The 18,568-nt window shown below is 40.3% G+C and overlaps 1 protein-coding gene across 9 annotated transcripts in view; it reads right to left on the bottom strand.

Annotated features, from left to right (window-relative positions):
• The window catches only part of BCLAF3 (BCLAF1 and THRAP3 family member 3), a 75,057-nt gene that overhangs the window by 47,094 nt on the left and 9,395 nt on the right, over positions 1-18,568 (bottom strand). For 8 of the 9 annotated variants that reach the window (XR_012092063.1, XR_012092062.1, XR_012092064.1 and 5 more), the window contains 3 exons: positions 6,775-6,849; positions 2,352-2,921; positions 1,316-1,978 (listed from right to left, as the gene is read on the bottom strand). Coding sequence is in view for 6 of the 9 variants with exons in the window: in XM_037986387.2 (XP_037842315.1) it covers positions 1,316-1,978; positions 2,352-2,921; positions 6,775-6,815 (1,274 nt within the window). In the remaining 3 variants the exon portion in view is untranslated. Of the gene's footprint in view, positions 1-1,315; positions 1,979-2,351; positions 2,922-6,774; positions 6,850-16,420; positions 16,486-18,568 lie in introns of all 9 variants that reach the window. The other variant, XM_073013848.1, reaches the window with a different exon arrangement.

Below are 18,568 nucleotides of genomic sequence, written 5' to 3'. Positions count from 1 at the left end.
AAAGGAACAGAGGCCAGGTACAGTGGCTCAGGCTGGTAATGCCAGTGCTCTGGGAGGCCGAGGTGAGAGGATCGTTTGAGGCCAGGAGTTTGAGACCAGCCTGGGCAACATAGCAAGATTCCGTCTCTATAAAAAAAGAAAAAAATTAGCTGGGCATGGTGGCATGCACCTATAGTCCTAGATACTCAGGAGGCCAACACAGGAGAGGCAGGAGGATCATCTGAGCCCAGGAGTTCGAGGTTGCAGTGAGCTGTGATCGTGCCACTGCACTCCAGCCTGGGCAACACAGCAAGACCCTGTCTCAAAAGAAAAGGAGAGAAAAGAAAAAGGAACAAAAAATATTTTGTTTTACAAAAAAGGACTTGTGGGTTTATCTCCCCAAAACCCTTTGGATTTTGTTTTCTCTCATTTTTGGTTCAAAAACAAATGAGTCAAGCATGAATATAAACATACCAAATCAACATGGCCCACCCCTTTTCATTCACATACTCGTAGCGTATTAAGGTCATGAACAGTTTTAGCCGTTTAGTTTTAGGCCAACTGCAGTGCCTTATTATATACATTAAATGGAAGTAATATTTGTCGAGGAACAAAGCACGTGAGTCTGCTTTAAGAGAATGTAACCTATAACAACAATAGTCTATTTTTTTAAAGAATCATTAAGGGCTAAAGTAAATGTCTTAAAAATAGGCATCTTCTCAGATTATGGTGTAATTTCCTCTACCTGGGAGAATCTAGTTGGTTGAGCCCCAGTCATTTTGAGATGGCAGCAAAAACCACATTAAGTCACCTGCCTCATTGAGTCATAAGGGAACACGTGGATTTGAGCCCAAGCCACTCTGACTTAGACAAGTCACTTCATCTCTCAGGGCCGCGCTTTCCTCCTGTATAAATCTAGGTCCTGCTAAGGTCCCTTTCAGCTCAAAAAATTCTCTGAATCTCAGGCCACAGAAAGCACAGGCTCTGAGAAACTGAGCAAGGACTAGATTTTCTTGAACTCTACCCAGCTAATCCTTGGATAAGGAAAACCTGGCAGCATAAAAACAAGTGAATTTGTAAAGAGGAACAACTCCACAGAATGCCCCACATCCAAGAAGCATCTGGAGATAGGACGCGGAAACAAGGAGACACGAAATTGCTCCCATGTAACTAATCACAGGAAACAGCCTCACTACAGGGCTTTTTTTGGGGAAAATTCTTGGCAATCCCTCCCACTCGACGGACTCTAAACAAACTATTAATTCTATTTTGGAAGCTGCAAATAAAGATTGTAGAAACATTATCAAATATCATAAAGAAAAAACAAAGATAATACCTGAATGTATTTACTGTTTTCTTCACATCTACTTTAACTGTAAGTGATTTCTTCCTAAGATTGATAGGCGAGGGTTTCACATCAGAAAGTTTTTGACTTTTATCAAGTTGGTTACTGGAAGAATTGTTCTCTTTTCTGCAATCCCCTTCTTTCTTTATTTTTTCCTTCCGTTTGTCATTACTAGACCTCAAATCAACATCATTTTTATTTGGATAAGTACAGGCAATGCTGTCTTTCTTAGACGGTTTAAAAGGTTCTTTGACTTGTCCATCTTGAGTCTCTCTCCCTCTTCCAGTATTAAAACAATCTAACTCTCTATTTACAGGGCCTTTTTGAAAACTGTATTTTCTATCTTCTTCCTTACAGTACTTCTGAGTTCTCCCATCAGAAAAGTCCTGGTCCCCATCCGAGAGCTTAGGACGTTTGTGACGATAGTCATAGGATACTTTGGTTGCTGAACTGGTCTCTGGGTGTTCCCTCTCAGCATGTCGATAAGTCTGGGGCCCAAGGTTCCACTGGTCTGTGTCCTCTTGGTAAGGTGGGAGGGAATGCTCGGGCTTCCACTTTGGATTCCTGGCAGGCTCTCTGCTTTCATACCTCTCCACGTCTTTAGGTCTTTTTGATGTGTGTCCATATTTTCTGAAATCACGATCCTCAGGATACCTGTGTTGACATAAAGCAGTTTACACTTGCAATAGAGAGAAGAAAGGGAGAATTTATATGTGTAGAATGTTGGGCAGCATGGCTTTAAATGCAGAATGCAGTGGCAAACTAATCTATAATCCCTTAAGCCAATTCTAGAGGCATAAGGCAGTTAAAGAGGAAAATACCATCTTTTAAAAGTATTCTAGCCATCAACATGATTTACTGTAAAAAGAAATACTTCACTACTACCAGTGCACCATAACTAAATTACAATGCTTTTTGTCTTTTTAGACAAAAGCTTTTCAAGGTGGTTATCTTCAACCGTAAAGTAAACAGACCTTTTCACTTGAGGCATTATACCAAATTACCCAGGTTTAATGTTTTCCTATACCTCTTCTGAAATGAGCTCCTTGTCTCAAAGTCTTCAGAGCCTCTTCTAGTTGACTGGGAGTATTTTTCTTCTTGTATCCTCTGGTGCCTCAACTCATCTTCATGCCACTTTCCTTCAAATCTAAAAGAATCTGCTATTGACCTCTGAGGTGGCTTCCCTCCTTTTCCACTTCCTCTAACTCTGTGGTCATCAGGACTATACCCTCCTTGCACTTTCTGGGGATAAGAATTCCTCTCATGCTCTTTGTAGGGTATACCCTCTGAGTATTTGGGCATATACTGAGCTCTCCTGTTACTGTCCCCTCTTCCAGGCGAATATCCTCGGTGAGGCTTATACATATAAACATTTTCTAAAGAGTTTCTTATGTTAGGGGAAGGTGATCTATGTTCATAAGACTGGTAATATATATTTCCACGAGAGGGAATCCTTGGTTTACTCTGTCCATGTTTCTCACTGTCCATTCTCCAAGCGACGGGTCTTTTTGGATCCTTCCTATATTCACAGCCATAATGCCCGTGAGAATGTCTTTGCTTGTAGTGTTCAGCATTTCTAGGTACTGGCGATAAAGACCTATGTAAACAAACACAGAAAAGTGTAATCCATTTAAAGATAATCAACTAAGTGTGTCTTAATATGACCTACCGAAAACAGTTGCTTTTCCTAGGATCCTTCAGCTTCTTCCACTCAAACTAAATTCATCAATTTGCTACATCTGCATTCTAAATTGTACATTTGGGGGTCTGACTATAGTACTGCCCAATCAACAAGCATACTCTTTCCATCTGAACTAAGGTATTCCATGTGCTTATCCAAATGAGCTGAGCACACCTTTCCCATTGGAGGAGGGCCAGCTTAGGTACACAGCAGGATCCATTTTAGAAGACTGCTGACAGCAAAGTTCTGGCAAAAGAAGATGCAGTGACTTCAAAGGGCCAGTCAGCAAAAGCTTATATCCTGCTCAAAGGCCAGGTAAGAAACAAGCAGGAAGGCAAGACTCACACAAATCAATGTGTAGGAGGGCCTCCAGCAAACTGAACATCACCTCTGACAATAAATTAGAGTCTAAGATTTAATGATGCTACAATTCAAACTCAGAACCAAGCCAGGCCCAGAGCTTCTCCAGTTGACTGTCTACTTTCTCCACTAAGGCTGTATCAAGGAGCAAAACATATGTACTCAACCGGGGGAGAAGGGGGAACAAGAGGCTCTTAAGACTTGAATCTCATGCTTAATTCCTCCAGAAATACCTCTAACATAGGTAAGTTGGTTTTTGTTCCCAGATCTGTTCCTTTGCATATCGACGGAAAGATGTGCTGTTCGAACAGAGCTTGTAACTTTGGTGAAGTTATACTTTAAAGTAGCTATAATGCTCTCCAGGGACAGCACATCCTTTCTGGAACTACCTTCTCCATACCTCAGCATTGCCAACATTGAGGCTTCTGTATTCAGGGAAACCAATTTGGGTTGCCTAGATGTAAAGAGAGGTGTGCCACTATCTGGGACACAATACAGTTCCATTTTGTAGCTGGGGACCTTTCCCCCCATCTGACCTGCCCAATTTCTCCATCTCCTCCCTGAGGGTTTAATGTCTTCTAATCAATGAGGAAGTGATCCTTGCAGCTTCTGTTATGGCTCTCTCTTAGAAGCGGCCATGGAGTTGGTGCAACCATGCCCTTTCCTTTCGATGATAAGTCTGTGCCCTCCCTACAATAAAGGAGGTAGATCTACCTTCCTCATGTATATACTGAACTTGGCAATATTGCCCTCTGGAGTCACCAAGCTAGACATACCGGCAAGTGTTATTTAGCTAAAGCAGAAACTCTGCCATCCAGCTGGCTATACCTCATCACAGGAGGAAGCAACTGGAGCCTCTGAGGACTTCCTGGAAGATTTCATCTCTTTCATAGCCAAGGAGAAAAGATGGCAGCCAGAGTCAAAGGTCTTCCAGTCTGGATGGAATTCCCAATAACTTACTTTTAATCCTTACTTCACATTCAATATTGGTTTGATATGATATTTTATATGTTTTATTGCACAGTGTCCCTTTCTTCTGAAGAAGGTTGCTGGAATAGTTGCTATTGCTTTTGGTTTTCCTAAAGGAACAAAAAAGACTCAAGGAGTCTATTGGGAGACAATTCTCCACAGTCTCTTGAGTTCTGCACACCTTGTGAGCGCCTTTTGAGCAGAGGCACTGGCAGCCTTTGTTCTAAGGCAGTATTGCAAGATAGAGATAGGGTCTCCCTCAGGGAAAAGGGTTGATGTGTTTGCTGTCCATTATTTGCAGCCCCTGATAAGGGACTCATGTTCCTCAGTTGTACTGTAACCGCACCGCCTGTATGGAAAGCTCGCTGCCTCATAGCATGCACCCAGTCAGTGGCTCTGCGGTGCCAGCCCTCATGGGACCCAGAGGGTGAGGGGAATGACAGGAACATGAAGCTCAAGCTACTTGCTGTACTCTGAGTAACAAAGGCCTTTATCTCTGACCCAAGAGTGCCCTGTGGCAGGCTAATAATGTGTTAGTTCGCAAGTAGGGTAAAATATCAGATCCTTTATAGTTTTTTAAAAAAATTTATTTATTATTATTATTATACTTTAAGTTCTAGGGTACATGTGCATAACGTGCAGGTTTGTTACATATGTATACTTGTCAAAGAAACCCGAGATGGAACCTGGAAATCAGGCACTGAGCTTGGCAGGGTCTCTTGTGCCCCTCACCAGCAGCTTTTGTCTTATCAAGAAAAGACCTCTGTGGGCCAGAAGCGGTGGCTCACACCTGTAATCCCAGCACTTTGGGAGGCCGAAGCAGGTGGATCACTAGGACAGGAGATCGAGACCATCCTGGCTAACACAGTGAAACCCCGTCTCTACTAAAAATACAAAAAATTAGCTGGGTGCAGTGGCGGCTGCCTGTAGTCCCAGCTACTCAGGAGGCTGAGGCAGGAGAATGGTGTGAACCTCGGAGGCGGAGCTTGCAGTGAGCCGAGATCGCGCCACTGCACTCCAGCCTGGGTGACTGAGCGAGACTCCATCTCAAAAACAAAAAACAAAAAACAAAAGACCTCTGTGATACCCTTTTAAAATCATTCACTTCTTTACATTCCCTTTTCTTTCTCAAATTCCTTGCCATTACAAGTTGCTCCTGTGAATTACAAAATGAAAACTGTTGACAAAATGATTGATTAGTTACTGCATAACCGAAACGCATAAGCAAAATGGGCAAGTTATCATAACATGAAAAATCTTGGTCTGTCTTTTGTGTGTGAGATGATGGTCCTTTTTTTTTTTTTTTTTTTTGAGGCGGAGTTTCGCTCTGTCGCCCAGGCTGGAGTGCAGTGGCCGGATCTCAGCTCACTGCAAGCTCCGCCTCCCGGGTTCACGCCATTCTCCTGCCTCAGCCTCCCGAGTAGCTGGGACTACAGGCGCCCGCCACCTCGCCCAGCTAGATTTTTGTATTTTTTAGTAGAGACGGGGTTTCACCGGGTTAGCCAGGATGGTCTCGATCTCCTGACCTCGTGATCCGCCCGTCTCGGCCTCCCAAAGTGCTGGGATTACAGGCTTGAGCCACCGCGCCCGGCCAAATGGTCCTTTTTAAGTCTCAGAAAATACTAGTCACATTTACAGCTCGGTGCCTTTGCTCCTGCTCTCCCCCTTAACTAGAATACTTCTCTTCACTCTTTCTGCCTTTAGAAGTTCTACACATCCTGAAATGCCCAGATAAAATTGTTTTCATCTCTTCTTTGAAGACTTTCTTAGTACCCCCATTTCCCTCCACAAAAACACAATTATTTCCTCCCTGAAAATCCAGAATCCTTTGTCCCAATAAGTAGCACAGCACTTTCCCCACTGTATCATAGTTGGCCATGGTGTCAATCTCAAAGCCCAACCACGTGCTTGCTGAAGCCACAGAAGATGGCATATTTGCTTTTGTAGACCAAGAACCTGCCTGTAGCAGGTGTACAATAAAGACTGGTTAAATTGCTCCAATCTAATGATACATACTTTTGATACTACCAAGCTGGAAAGAGGAAAAATGGACTATAATCAAACTATTCAAAAGGAAACTCCCCATTTTCTACCTCGAAATTTCTTTAAACATATTAATTATGAAAAAATAAAATGAAATCCATATTGAGGAGTTCTAAACTACTCACTAATTCAAAAAATGTAATACTCTCAAAGATGTTTCTCACTCTCTCCTGCTGTGGCCACTGCTTTGCTTTTCATTATGGATTAACTCTAGCTACCTTCTATGATTAAACAAAACTGTCAGCTACTAGAATGTAGAAATACAACCTCTACTATGATAAAGTACCTACTGTGAATAACCAGGTCTCATGAGCTTATTAAGTGTTTACTAGTACTGGTGAAATTGAAAGTCACAGCACATCCCAAATCCAAGCTTACTCTGCTAAGAACTGCTCACCTGTGTTTCCACCTGGGGGATCTAGATCGTGACCGTGCCATCCTTTGACACGTGAGCCACTATCCACTTTTTACACTGCAAAGAAACACAGGATTAGCAAGTTTGTAGAAAGAGCCTACAATTTGATCTAAAACACAGCGAATGCTGCCAATTTACTTAAACCCTTTGTGCCTCAGTTTCCTCATCTATAACATGGAAATAATAATAGCACCCCTTCTTATTGGAATATTGTCAGGATAAAATGAATTAAATCAGGGATCAGTAAACCTTGTCTGCAAAGTGCTGAATAGTAACTATTTCAGGCTTTGCAGGCCATATAAGGTCTCTGTCACATCTGTTTCTTCTTTTTTTTAAAGCAACTCTTTAAAAATGTAAAAATGTGACTAGACAACATTGAGATGTGCCGTAAGTATAAAATCCACAACAAATTTCAAAGAGTTCATATAAAAAATGTAAAATGTTTTATTAATGTATTTCTAATATTAACTACATGTTGAAATATTTTAAATATACTAGGTTAAAGGCACTATATTGGTCAAAATTAATTAAAAAAATAAAAGTACAAAAACTATTTAGCTCAAGTGGGTCATACAAAAATAGGCCCGGCAAGTCAAATGCACTGTAGTTTAATGACCCCTAAATTAAATCATAAAAAGAGCTTATTGGTATCTGGCACACAGCAACTGCTAAATAAGTATTCCAAAAAGAGGAAAAATTACCCAGAATTCCTCTATCTGAATACAAGCACTACTACTTTCCTGTCTTTCACCATGTACAGAAACACTTCATATGATCACAGTTAAAATGTTTAGGAATACATGGTGGTATACACTGCTTTTTAAATTGTTGGATTCTAAGAATTACAATTTCTTTTTTTAATTTTTATTTTATTTTTTTGAGACAGGGTTTTGCTCTTTCACCCAGGCTAGAGTGCAGTGGTGCAATCACAGTTCACCGCAGCCTCGACTTTCCAGGCTCCAGCAATGCTTGACCTCCCAAGTAGCTGGGACGACAAGTATGCACAACCACACCTGGCTAATTTTTGTATTTTTGGTAGACACAGGGTTTTGCCATGTTGCCCAGCTTGGTCTGGATCTCCTGAGCTCAAGCAATCCTCCGACCTTGGCCTCCCAAAGTGCTGGGATTACAGGCGTGAGCTACCACAGCCGGTCAGAATTACAATTTCGAATATTCAACTGCTGCCTAACTTTCCACCAGACAAATATACCCAAAATGTAATTGGACATTATTAGACACTTAGTTTGCTTCTGGTTTTTTGCTAAAACAAATAATGTTAAATAAGTAAATTTTAAAAGGCACTTCTAAACTTGGTTTTTCAAATATTCTCCAGTCTTTAAAAGAAACTGATAGCTTCAGAAACTGATTTTTAAAAATACATAAGTAGGTATAATCTCCTATACTAGCTATTATTTATAACTCAGTAGTCCTCCTCAGTTCTGATACCAATATTAAGGAGTTCCTAACTTAGTGGTCCCAATCCCCTGGTGGCTTCTAAAACGACTGCCATGGGCTCATGAATGATCATATAGCTACCATGTACAGACTACCGAATAAACAAGTATATGTCTCATGTATTATGCACCTCGATTTTGCAAATTTCTGAAGATACTATGGTGAAACTAAAATATAAAGACTTCTTGTCACTATGCAGTTTTTCCACCCACAGATACAAAAAGTACAATTATTACATAGACATCAGTTTAAAAGGCGGTCCTCATACTCAAACGTTTGCAAACTACTGTTATCCTGAATTACAGAAGAAAGTAAAAGCATATAAAGTCAGAGAACTTGAACTAGATCACTCATCAGAGGAAGTACAATCAATTCAATTCATTTAGTTATACACAGCCTCTTTCTAAAAAAATTTTGAGGCTAACAATTAGCTCACAAAGTATTACGAAATTAAAACACCAAAGGAAAAAAATGTTTACTTAGTAACTAAAAGTATCAAAATGTATTCACTTGGCCTGGCCTGGTGGCTCACGCCTGTAATCTCAGCACTTTGGGAGGCTGATGTGGGTGGATCACCAGGTCAGGAGATCAAGACCATCCTGGCTAACACAGTGAAACCCCGTCTCTACTAAAAATACAAAAAATTAGCCGGGCGTGGTGGTGGGCACCTGTAGTCCCAGCTACTCGGGAGGCTGAGGCAGGAGGATGGCGTGAACCTGGGAGGCGGTGCTTGCAGTGAGCCGAGATCATACCACTGCACTCCAGCCTGGGAGACAGAGCAAGACTCTGTCTCAAAAAAAAAAAAAAAAAAAAGTAATCATTTAACAAATTTTGCTGTGTACCAATTATTTGCCAGACACTGTTCTAGGGCTACAGCAGTGAACAAAAACAGGCAAAACTTCCTGCTCTGATAGAGATTACATTCAATAGGGAAGTTATAATTTAAATAAACTCTGGGTATCAGTTCATACCTATTAAATTTAACGAAAATAATAAACCCAAAGGTGGTAATTTTTTTTGGGGGGGGGGGTAACAAAAATATTGCTGATGATAATGAGAAAGGAAAATTTTTCTGGAGCATAATCTTTTTTTCATTTTTAAAAACAAAACATATTTATTGATGTTGAATTCACATGCCATACAGTTTACCCATTTAAAGTGTACAATTCAATGTTTTTTAGTATATTCACAGTGATATACAACCATTATCACTGTCTAGTTGTAGAACATTTTCACCCTCCCAAAAGAGACCCTGTTAGCTGTGACTCCCCACTTCTCCCCTCCCCTGCTTAGCCCGTTTCTATGGATCTGCTTATTCGAATCATTTCATATAAATGGAATCAAACAGTATGTGGTTTTTTTGTGACTGGCTTCTTTCACTTAGCATGTTTTCAAGATTCATCTGTGTTGTAGCATGTATCAGTACGTCATCCCTTTTTATGGTAGAATAATAGACATTTCACTGTATGGGTACATCATATTTTGTTCATTCATTCACCTCTCCATGCATATTTGGGTTGTTTCTACCTTTCAGCTATTATAAATAATGCTCTTACGAACATTTGTGTACAAGTTGTTGTGTGGACATATGTTTTCATTTCCTTGGGTATATACCTAGGAGTGGAATTACTGGGTCACTTGGTAACTCTATGTTTAACTTTTTAAGGATCTGCCAAACTTTTCCAAAGTAGCTGCACCATTTTACATTCCCACCAGCAGTGTATGAGGGTTCTAATTTTTCTACATCCTCACCAACACTTACTATATTTTTGACTATAGCCATCCTAGTGGGTATGAAGTGGTAACTCATTGTGGTTTTGATTTGCATTTCCCTAATGACTAATGGAGAGTAATCTTGAAACATGTAAGAAACTATGAAACTAATCATACCTCCTTTCCTTTAATCTAGTAATTTCAGTTTAAACTTGTTTTAAAAAATAATTCAAAAGAAAAAAATCAGCTGTGTATACTAAGATGTTTGTATCAGTTTTATTTATAATAGTAAAGAAAAAAAGCCCACGAAAACTAATAACCCAAATGCTCAACAAAAAAAGATTAAATGAATGTAAGATAAATACATCTAGTTGCTTCCTACCTTTTTCCCAGCCTTATGTATGTCTTTTCCTCCACACACCTACTAGTCCCCTACACCACACTACTCGCTTTCCCTGATCAGGCCGTGCTGGTCCAGCACATGGATGGCCTTCCCTCAGTCAGCTTGACAAACCCCTATTCTCTCCTGACTGTGTAACTATCACATCCCCTAGGACTCTTTCCTGGACTTTCTTTTTTTCCCTCTGGGCTTCTTTCTCCTTGGGAATTCTGGGTTTATTTTGCAATTATTTCCACACATTGTATTTATTTACATAATTGTATTTATTTCAATAGGCAAAAGACTCCATTATCACAGAACACAAAACTCAAATGACCTATGAACATATGAGATGTTCAACTTCATTAGCAACTGGGAAAATACAAATTAAGATCACAGCCATTTGATATGCCAAAGGGCTATGATCACTCATCAGATAGGCCAAAAATGTTTTTTAAGTTGCATATTCGAAAATGTTGGCAAAGATGTGTGAAAATGGGAACTCTCAGTTACTGCTAGGTGAACTGTACATGGCACAGTATAACCAGTTTGAAAATACCGTTGCCCCTTCTTATACTCAGGGGATTGGTTCCAGAATCCCCACATATGCCAAAATCCGTGCATCTCCAAGTCCCTGTGCACAGGCAGCTTTCGCGTATCTCAAATGCCGCATTTTCTATACACGTTTCTTTGGGAAAAACTCCACATATGAGTGGACCCACACAGTTCAAGCCCGTGTTGTTCAAGTGTCACCTGTAGTTTGGAAATACCCAATAAAGTCGAACATGCCCATATCCCACAGCCCAGCAATTCCATGCAGGAATATACATTGGAGTAGTTCTCAAACTTTAGTGTGCATTAGAATCACCTGGAAGGCTGGTTAAAATACAGATTGCTGGGCCCTGCCCCTGGGGTGGGCCCCACTCTAGCAGGTTCCCAGGTGATGTGGGTGCTGCTGGTCCAGGAGCTACAGAACCACTGGTTTTAAAGGAAAAGTGGAGATCACTTAGGAGAAAATATTTACAAGTGAGATTTATTGCATGTGATAAAAGAAGTATTACTAAGAACATTTTCCTTTGCCCAATATTAAAATTAGCTTTATTAAAATTCAAATGGGCCAGGCACAGTGGCTCATTCACGCCTGTAATCCCAGCACTTTGGGAGGCTGAGACAGGCGGATCACGAAGTCAGGAGATCGAGATCATCCTGGCTAAAATGGTGAAAACCCGTCTCTACTAAAAATACAAAAAATTAGCTGGGTATGGTGGCACGCGCCTGTAGTCCCAGCTACTCAGGAGGTTGAGGCAGGAGAACCGCTTGAACCTGGGGGGCGGAGGTTGCAGTGAGCTAAGATCACACCACTGGACTCCAGCCTGAGTGACAGAGCGAGACTCCGCCTCAAAAAAAAAAAAAAAAAAAAAAATTCAAACTATTCATTCAAAGATGGTGAATTTTATTGCATATAAATTATACCTCAAAGCTGTAAAAACATTAGCTTTGGGGTGAGGAAAATATTCTAAAATTAGATCAGATATTATGGAGATGGTTGCATAACTCTGCAAGCATACTAAAAACCACTGAAATGCACACTTTAAACCAGTAAATTATAAAGCTATTTTTTAAAGTTAACTTTGTTTGCAATTGCTTAGTGGGCATCAGCTGGTAATGACAAGTACTAGTTCAGCTGCTTGATAGATAAGAGAGGAGGTTTAAACATACAGCCTGAGCTGAGAATGCTTTTTACATTTTAAAGGGTTGTAAAAAAAAAAGAAGAAGAAGAAGAAGAAGAAGATGTGACAGAGACTGTATGTGATCCACAAAGTCTAAAATGTTTACAATATGGTTCTTTTTTCTTTTTTTTTTCTTTTCTTTTTTTGAGATGGAGTCTCACTCTGTCACCCAGGCTGGAGAGCAGTGCTGCGATCTCAGCTCACTGCAACCTCCACCTCCCGGGTTCAAGCAATTCTTGTGCCTCAGCCTCCCAAGTAAATGGGACTACAGGTGTGCGCCACCACGCCTGGCTAATCTTTGTACTTTTAGTAGACACAGGGTTTCACCATGTTGGCCAGGCTGGTCTTGAACAGAAGGCCTTAAATGATCTGCCCGCCTCAGACTCCCAAAGTGCTGGGATTACAGACCTGAGCCACCGCGCCCGGCCCATGCCCAGCTAATTTTTAAAATTTTTTGTAGAGATGGGTCTCAATATGTTGCCAGGGTGGTCTCAAACTCTTAGGCTCAAGAGATCTTCCCGCCTTGACCTTTCAAAGCGTTTGGATTACAGGTGTGAACCACCACACATGGCTACCAGGAGCATTTCACACACCTTCCTCCTGGAAACATTTTCTTCACTTGGATTCCAGAATACTACACTTTCTTGGTTTTCCTCCTACCTCTATAACAATTCCTTCTGTCTCTTTTGCCAATTTTTCCCCATCTTCCCCATCATCACCCTGACCCTTAAGAGTGAACCCAGTCTTCCTCTAAATAGTGACTTTGGTCTTTGGACTTGTATCTGTACTCTCATTCAGTCTCATGCCTTTAAATACCCTCTATAAACTAACAACCTCAAATTTATATCTCCAGCTCACACCCATCCCATGCACTCCAGTCTTGCATATCCAACAGCCCACTGGATTCTGTAAACATGTCCTTGAGCAAACTCCTGATCTCCCTCCAACATTTTCTCCTCTTACAGTCTGTCCCATCTCAGTAAATGGCAGCTCCATCCTTCCAGTTTTCAACAAAGAGGAAATACAAATGTCCAATAAACACATGAAAAGATACTCCACACCACTAAGAATCCAGGAAATAACATGAAAATAATGAGATATTATTTCATACTCATGAGATTTGCAAAAATTTAAAAGTCTGATGGCACCCATGTGTTGACAAGAGTGGGAAAACAGAATTCCTTCCTCTCTCTCTCTCTTTCTTTCTGATGGAGTCTTGCTCTGTGACCCAGGCTAGAGTACAGTGGTGCGATCTCAGCTCACTGCAACCTCTGCCTCTTGGGTTCCAGCGATTCTCCTGCCTCAGCCTCCCAAGTAGCTGGGATTACAGGCACGTGCCACCATTCCTGACTAATTTTTGTATTTTTAGTAGAGATAAGGTTTCACCATGTTGGCCAGGCTGGTCGCAAACTCCTGAACTCAGGTGATCCACCTGCCTCAGCCTCCCAAAGTGCTGGGATTACCGGCAAAAGCCACTGTGCCCGGCCAGAAAACAGAATTTCCTACCTGAGAACATTTTCTCCCCAAAAAACCATGAAGCAAAAGGAAACAGTAAGTCTGTAGAGGTACACCTCATTTTGTTGTGCTCTGCCTTACTGCGCTTCACAGATACTGCATTTTTACAAATGCAGGGTTTTTTACAATGCAGGGTTTGTGGCAACCCTGCATTGAGCAAGTCTATCAGTGCCATTTTTCCAACCTCACGTGTTTACTTCTTGTCTCTGTTTCATGTCACATTTTGGGAATTATCAAAATATTTCAAACTTCTTCCTTACTATTATATCTGTTACGGTGATCTGTTATCTTTGATATTACTATTATAATTGGGGGCACCATGAACCATGCCCTTATAAGATGGTGAACATAATCAATAAATGTAGTGTGTGTTCTGATGGGGCATTCTTCCTTCTCTCTCCCTTTCCTCAGGCCTCCCTACTTCCTGAGACACACTAATATTGAAATGAGGTCAATTAATAATCCTACAATGGCCTCTAAATGTTCAAGTGAAAGGAAGAGTCACACATCTCAAGTTAAATCAAAAGCTACAAATGATTAAGCTTAGTGAGGAAGGCTCATCGAAAACTGGGAAAGGCCAAAAACTAGGCTTCTTGGGCCAAACAGCCAAGTTGTGGATGCAAAGCAAACGTTCTTGAAGGAAATTAAATGTGTTACTTAAGTGAATACATGTATAAGAAAGTGAAACAGCCTTATTGCTGATACGGAGAAAGTTTGAGTGGTATGGATAGAAGCTCAAACCAGCCACAACGTTCCCTTAAGCCAAAGCCCAATCCAGAGCAAGACTCTAACTCCATTCAATTCTGTGAAGGCTGAGAGAGGTAAGGAAGCTGCAGAAGCAAAGTTGGAAATCAGCAGAGGTTAGCTTGTGAGGTTTAAGGAAAGAAGCTATCGCCATAACATAAAAGGGCAAAGTGAGGCAGCAAGTGCTGATGGAGAAGCTGCAGCAAGTTATCCAGAAGATCATTGACGAAGGTGGTTACGTTAAACAATAGGTTTTCAGTGTAGATCAAACAGCCTTCTCTTGAACGAAGATGGAACTTTCACAGTTAGAGAGGTAAATGCCTGGCCTCAAAGCTTTAAAGGACAGGCTGACTCTCTTGTTACGGGCTAATGCAGCTGTGACTTCCAGTTGAAGCCAATGTTCACTAACCATTCTAAAAATCCTGGGGCCCTTAAGAATTACACTAACTCTGCCTGTGCTCCATAAATGGGACAACAAAGCCTGAGTGACAGAACCTCTGTTTAGAGCATGGTTTACTGAATATTTTAAGCCCACTGTTGAGACCTACTGCTCAGGGAAAAAAAACAAAAAACAAAAAAAAACCAAGATTCCTTTCAAAATATTACTGCTCATTAACAATGCACCTGGTCACCAAGAGTTCTGATGGAGATATACAAGGAGATTAATGCTGTTTTTGTGCCTGCTAACACAGCATTCATTCTGTAGCCCATAGATCAAGGAGTAATTTTGACTTTCAAGTCTTGTTATTTAAGAAATATGTTTTGTAAGACTATAGCTGCCATTGATAGTGATTCCTCTGATGGATCTGGGGAAAGTCAATTTAAAACCTTCTGGAAAGGATTCACCATTCTAGATGCCATTAAGAACATTCATGACTCATGGGAGGAAGTCAAAATGTCAATATTAACAGGGGTTTGGAAGAAGTTGATTCCAGCTCTCATGGATGATTTTGAGGGGTTCAAGACTTCAGTGGAGGAAGTCAATGCAGATGTGGTAGAAACACCAAGAGAGCTAGAATAGAAAGTAAAGCCTGAAGATGTGACTAAATTGCTGCAGTCTCATGATCAAACTTGGATGTATGCAGAGTTGCTTCTTAGAGATAAACAAAGAAAGTGGTTTCTTGATTGGAATCTCCTCCTGGTGAAGATGCTATGAACATTGTTGAAATTACAAAAAAGGATTTAGAATATTACATATGTTTAGTTGATAAAGCAGTAGCAGGATTTGACTGGTTTACTTTAATTTTGATGGAAGTTCTACTGTGAGTAAAATGCTATCAAACAGCATCTATGCTACAGAGAACTCTCTTATTTAATTTTTTTTGTCTTATTTTTTTCAGAGATGGGGTTTCACTTTGTTGCCCAGGCTAGTCTTGATCTCCTGGCCTCAAGAGATACTCCTGCCTTAGCCTCCCAAAGTGCTGGGATTACGGGGGTGAGCCAAAGCATCCAGCCAGAGAAATCTTTTGTAAAAGGAAGAGTTGATTGATGCAACGAACCTTATTGTTGTCTTATTTTAAGAAATTGCCCTAGGCTGGGTGTGGTAGCTCATGCCTGTAATCCCAGCCCTTTGGGAGGCCAACGCGGGCAAATCAGTTGTGGCCAGGAGTTCGAGACCAGCCTGGCTAATATGGTGAAAACCCATCTCTACTAAAAATATAAAAATTAGCTGAGTGTGGTGGCACACACCTGTAGTCCCAGCTACTTGGAAGGCTGAGGCAGGAGAATCACTTGAACCTCCAGGAGATGGAGGTTCCAGTGAGCCACAATTGTGCCACTGCACTCCAGCTTGGGTGACAGAGCAAGACTCCGCTCCCCCTCCAAAAATTGCCCTAGCTACCCCAACCTTCAACAACCAACCCCTGATCGGTCATGAGCCCATAACACTAAGGCAAAACCCTTCATCAGCAGAAAGATGATGCACCACTGAAGGCTTAGAGGACCATCAGCAATTTTATTTTTAGCAATAATGTATTTTTTAATTAAGGTACGTATTGTTTTAGACATAATGCTATTGCACATTTAACAAACTACAGTATAGCATAAACATAACTTTTATGTGCACCAGGAAACAAAAAATTGTGTGACTCACTTTATTACAATATTCATTTTATTGTGGTGGTCTGGAACCAAACCCGCAGTATCTCTGAGGTATGCCTGTAGTACAAATAGAATTAAATATATTCAAAAGCATTGGAGGATACTAAAAAACCTACCTTGAATCAGAAGTTCACAAACTAAGAAAAAAATAGATGAAAAACAAACAAAAAATGGAAAAATGAAAGAATAAAAGTTGGGACTCAATAAAAAAAATGGGAGAAAAAGACTCAACTATCCGAAAAATGAGGAATAAATTACAATATGTCCAAGGGAGAATAAACTCAGATTAAAACTTAATAAGGAACATTGAAGACAGGCATGAAAACAACAGAGAAAATAAAAAATGACATTGAGGGAGAGGAAGAGAGGGCGAGAGAGAGAGAGAGAGAAAGAGGAGTGGGGAGAAGGAAAGAAAGGGTCAGAGAGAAAGTAGTGAAAATAGCAAATAGGTATAGAAAAAACCAATATTTATTCATGTAATTGCAGTCCTGAAGAAGAAAAACCAAATAATAGAACTGAACTAGTATTTAAAACTATAATTCGCTCAGAATGCAAGAAAACATTCCAGAAATTTTAAAATACCTAAGATACCTGAATCTACACATTTAAGGGCTCACCAGGTACCTAGGAAAATTAATCTAGAACAAATAAGTCTGAAATACAGCCTAGTAAAAACTATTTGATTTCAAATATAAAGATAAAATTCTCAAGACTTCCAGGCAAAAAGAATAAATAACTTACAAGTTCAAAAGAACTGGATCAGTATCAGATTATGAGATTTTTCAAAAACAAAATACAAGGCAAGGTGAGAAACAGAGCAGCACTAAAAAATAAAACTCAATGAAAGTAATGTGAGCCAAGGATTTTACATCAGTTAAGATGTTCCTTAAACATTAAGGCAACAAGAAAAACAGTTTTCAACTTACAAGGGTATAGGGAATTCTGCACTCACTAACCCTTCCTGAGGAATATACTGGAGGATGAGCTTTATTCAATTAAATGGGGGAAATGTCAGCAAAAGGACTGCTGGTGAGCATTTAAAAATGTGTAAATGTACATATAAGACACTAAAAGAAAGATAAGGATGAAGGTGGAAGATTAGTGTAAAATTGCTACACACTGGCCAGGCACAGTGGCTCACACCTGTAATCCTAGCACTTTGGGAGGCCGAGGCGGGTGGATCACCTGAGGTCAGGAGTTGGAAACCAGCCTGGCCAACATGGTGAAACCCCATCTCTACTAAAAATACAAAAAATTAGAAGGCGTGGTGTTGCACACCTGTAGTCCCAGCTACTTGGGAGGCTGAGGTAGAAGAATCACTTGATCCTGGGAGGCAGAGGTTGCAGTGAGCCAAGACTGCACCACTGCACTCCAGCCTGGGTGACAGAGTAAGACTCCGTCTCAAAAAAAAAAAAAAATTGCTACACATTGTGACAGAGTTAAAAAAAGAAACTACAACTAGAAAATGGGAGAAGAAGAGAAAGCAAGAGAGAATGGTAGAAGCAGTTCCACTGCTATGTACACTATAGGTGAGTTTAAGGGATACTGGCAGGAAAAAAAAAGATACACCAGATATTAAGAGGTTAAACAAATCAACACAGGGTGCTAAGACAACTGGATATCCACAAGCAATAGGTTAAAGCTTGGCCCTACCTCACACCATATACAAAAATTAACTCAAAATGGATTAAGGACCTAAATGTAAGTGCTAAATCTACAAAACTTAGAAAAAAAACATAAAAATAATCTGTGTGATCTTGGATCAGGAAATGATTTTTAAGTTAGGACATCAAAAACAAAGCAACATTATTTCCAATTGCTGCTACAAAAAAAAAAAACAAAACAAAACAAAAAACAAAGCAACAAAAGAAAAAATAGATAAAACTGGGCATCATCAAAATAACAAGTGTTTCAGGGATGTAGAAATATTGGAACCCTCATACATTCCTGGTAGAAATGTAAAATAGAGAAGCCACTTGGAAAAGTTTGGCAGTTCCCCCACAAGTTAAACATAGAGTTACTATATGACCCAACTATTCCACTCCTAGATAGGTACCCAGGAGAAATGAAAACATGTCTACACAAAACTTGTACACAAATATCCATAGGAACATTTTTCATAATAGCCAAAAGGTGGAAA

Source organism: Chlorocebus sabaeus, chromosome X, assembly GCF_047675955.1.
Source record: "Chlorocebus sabaeus isolate Y175 chromosome X, mChlSab1.0.hap1, whole genome shotgun sequence".
In the NCBI taxonomy this organism is placed as follows: Eukaryota; Metazoa; Chordata; class Mammalia; order Primates; family Cercopithecidae; genus Chlorocebus; species Chlorocebus sabaeus.
This window is presented reverse-complemented; position numbering and strand designations above follow the sequence as displayed.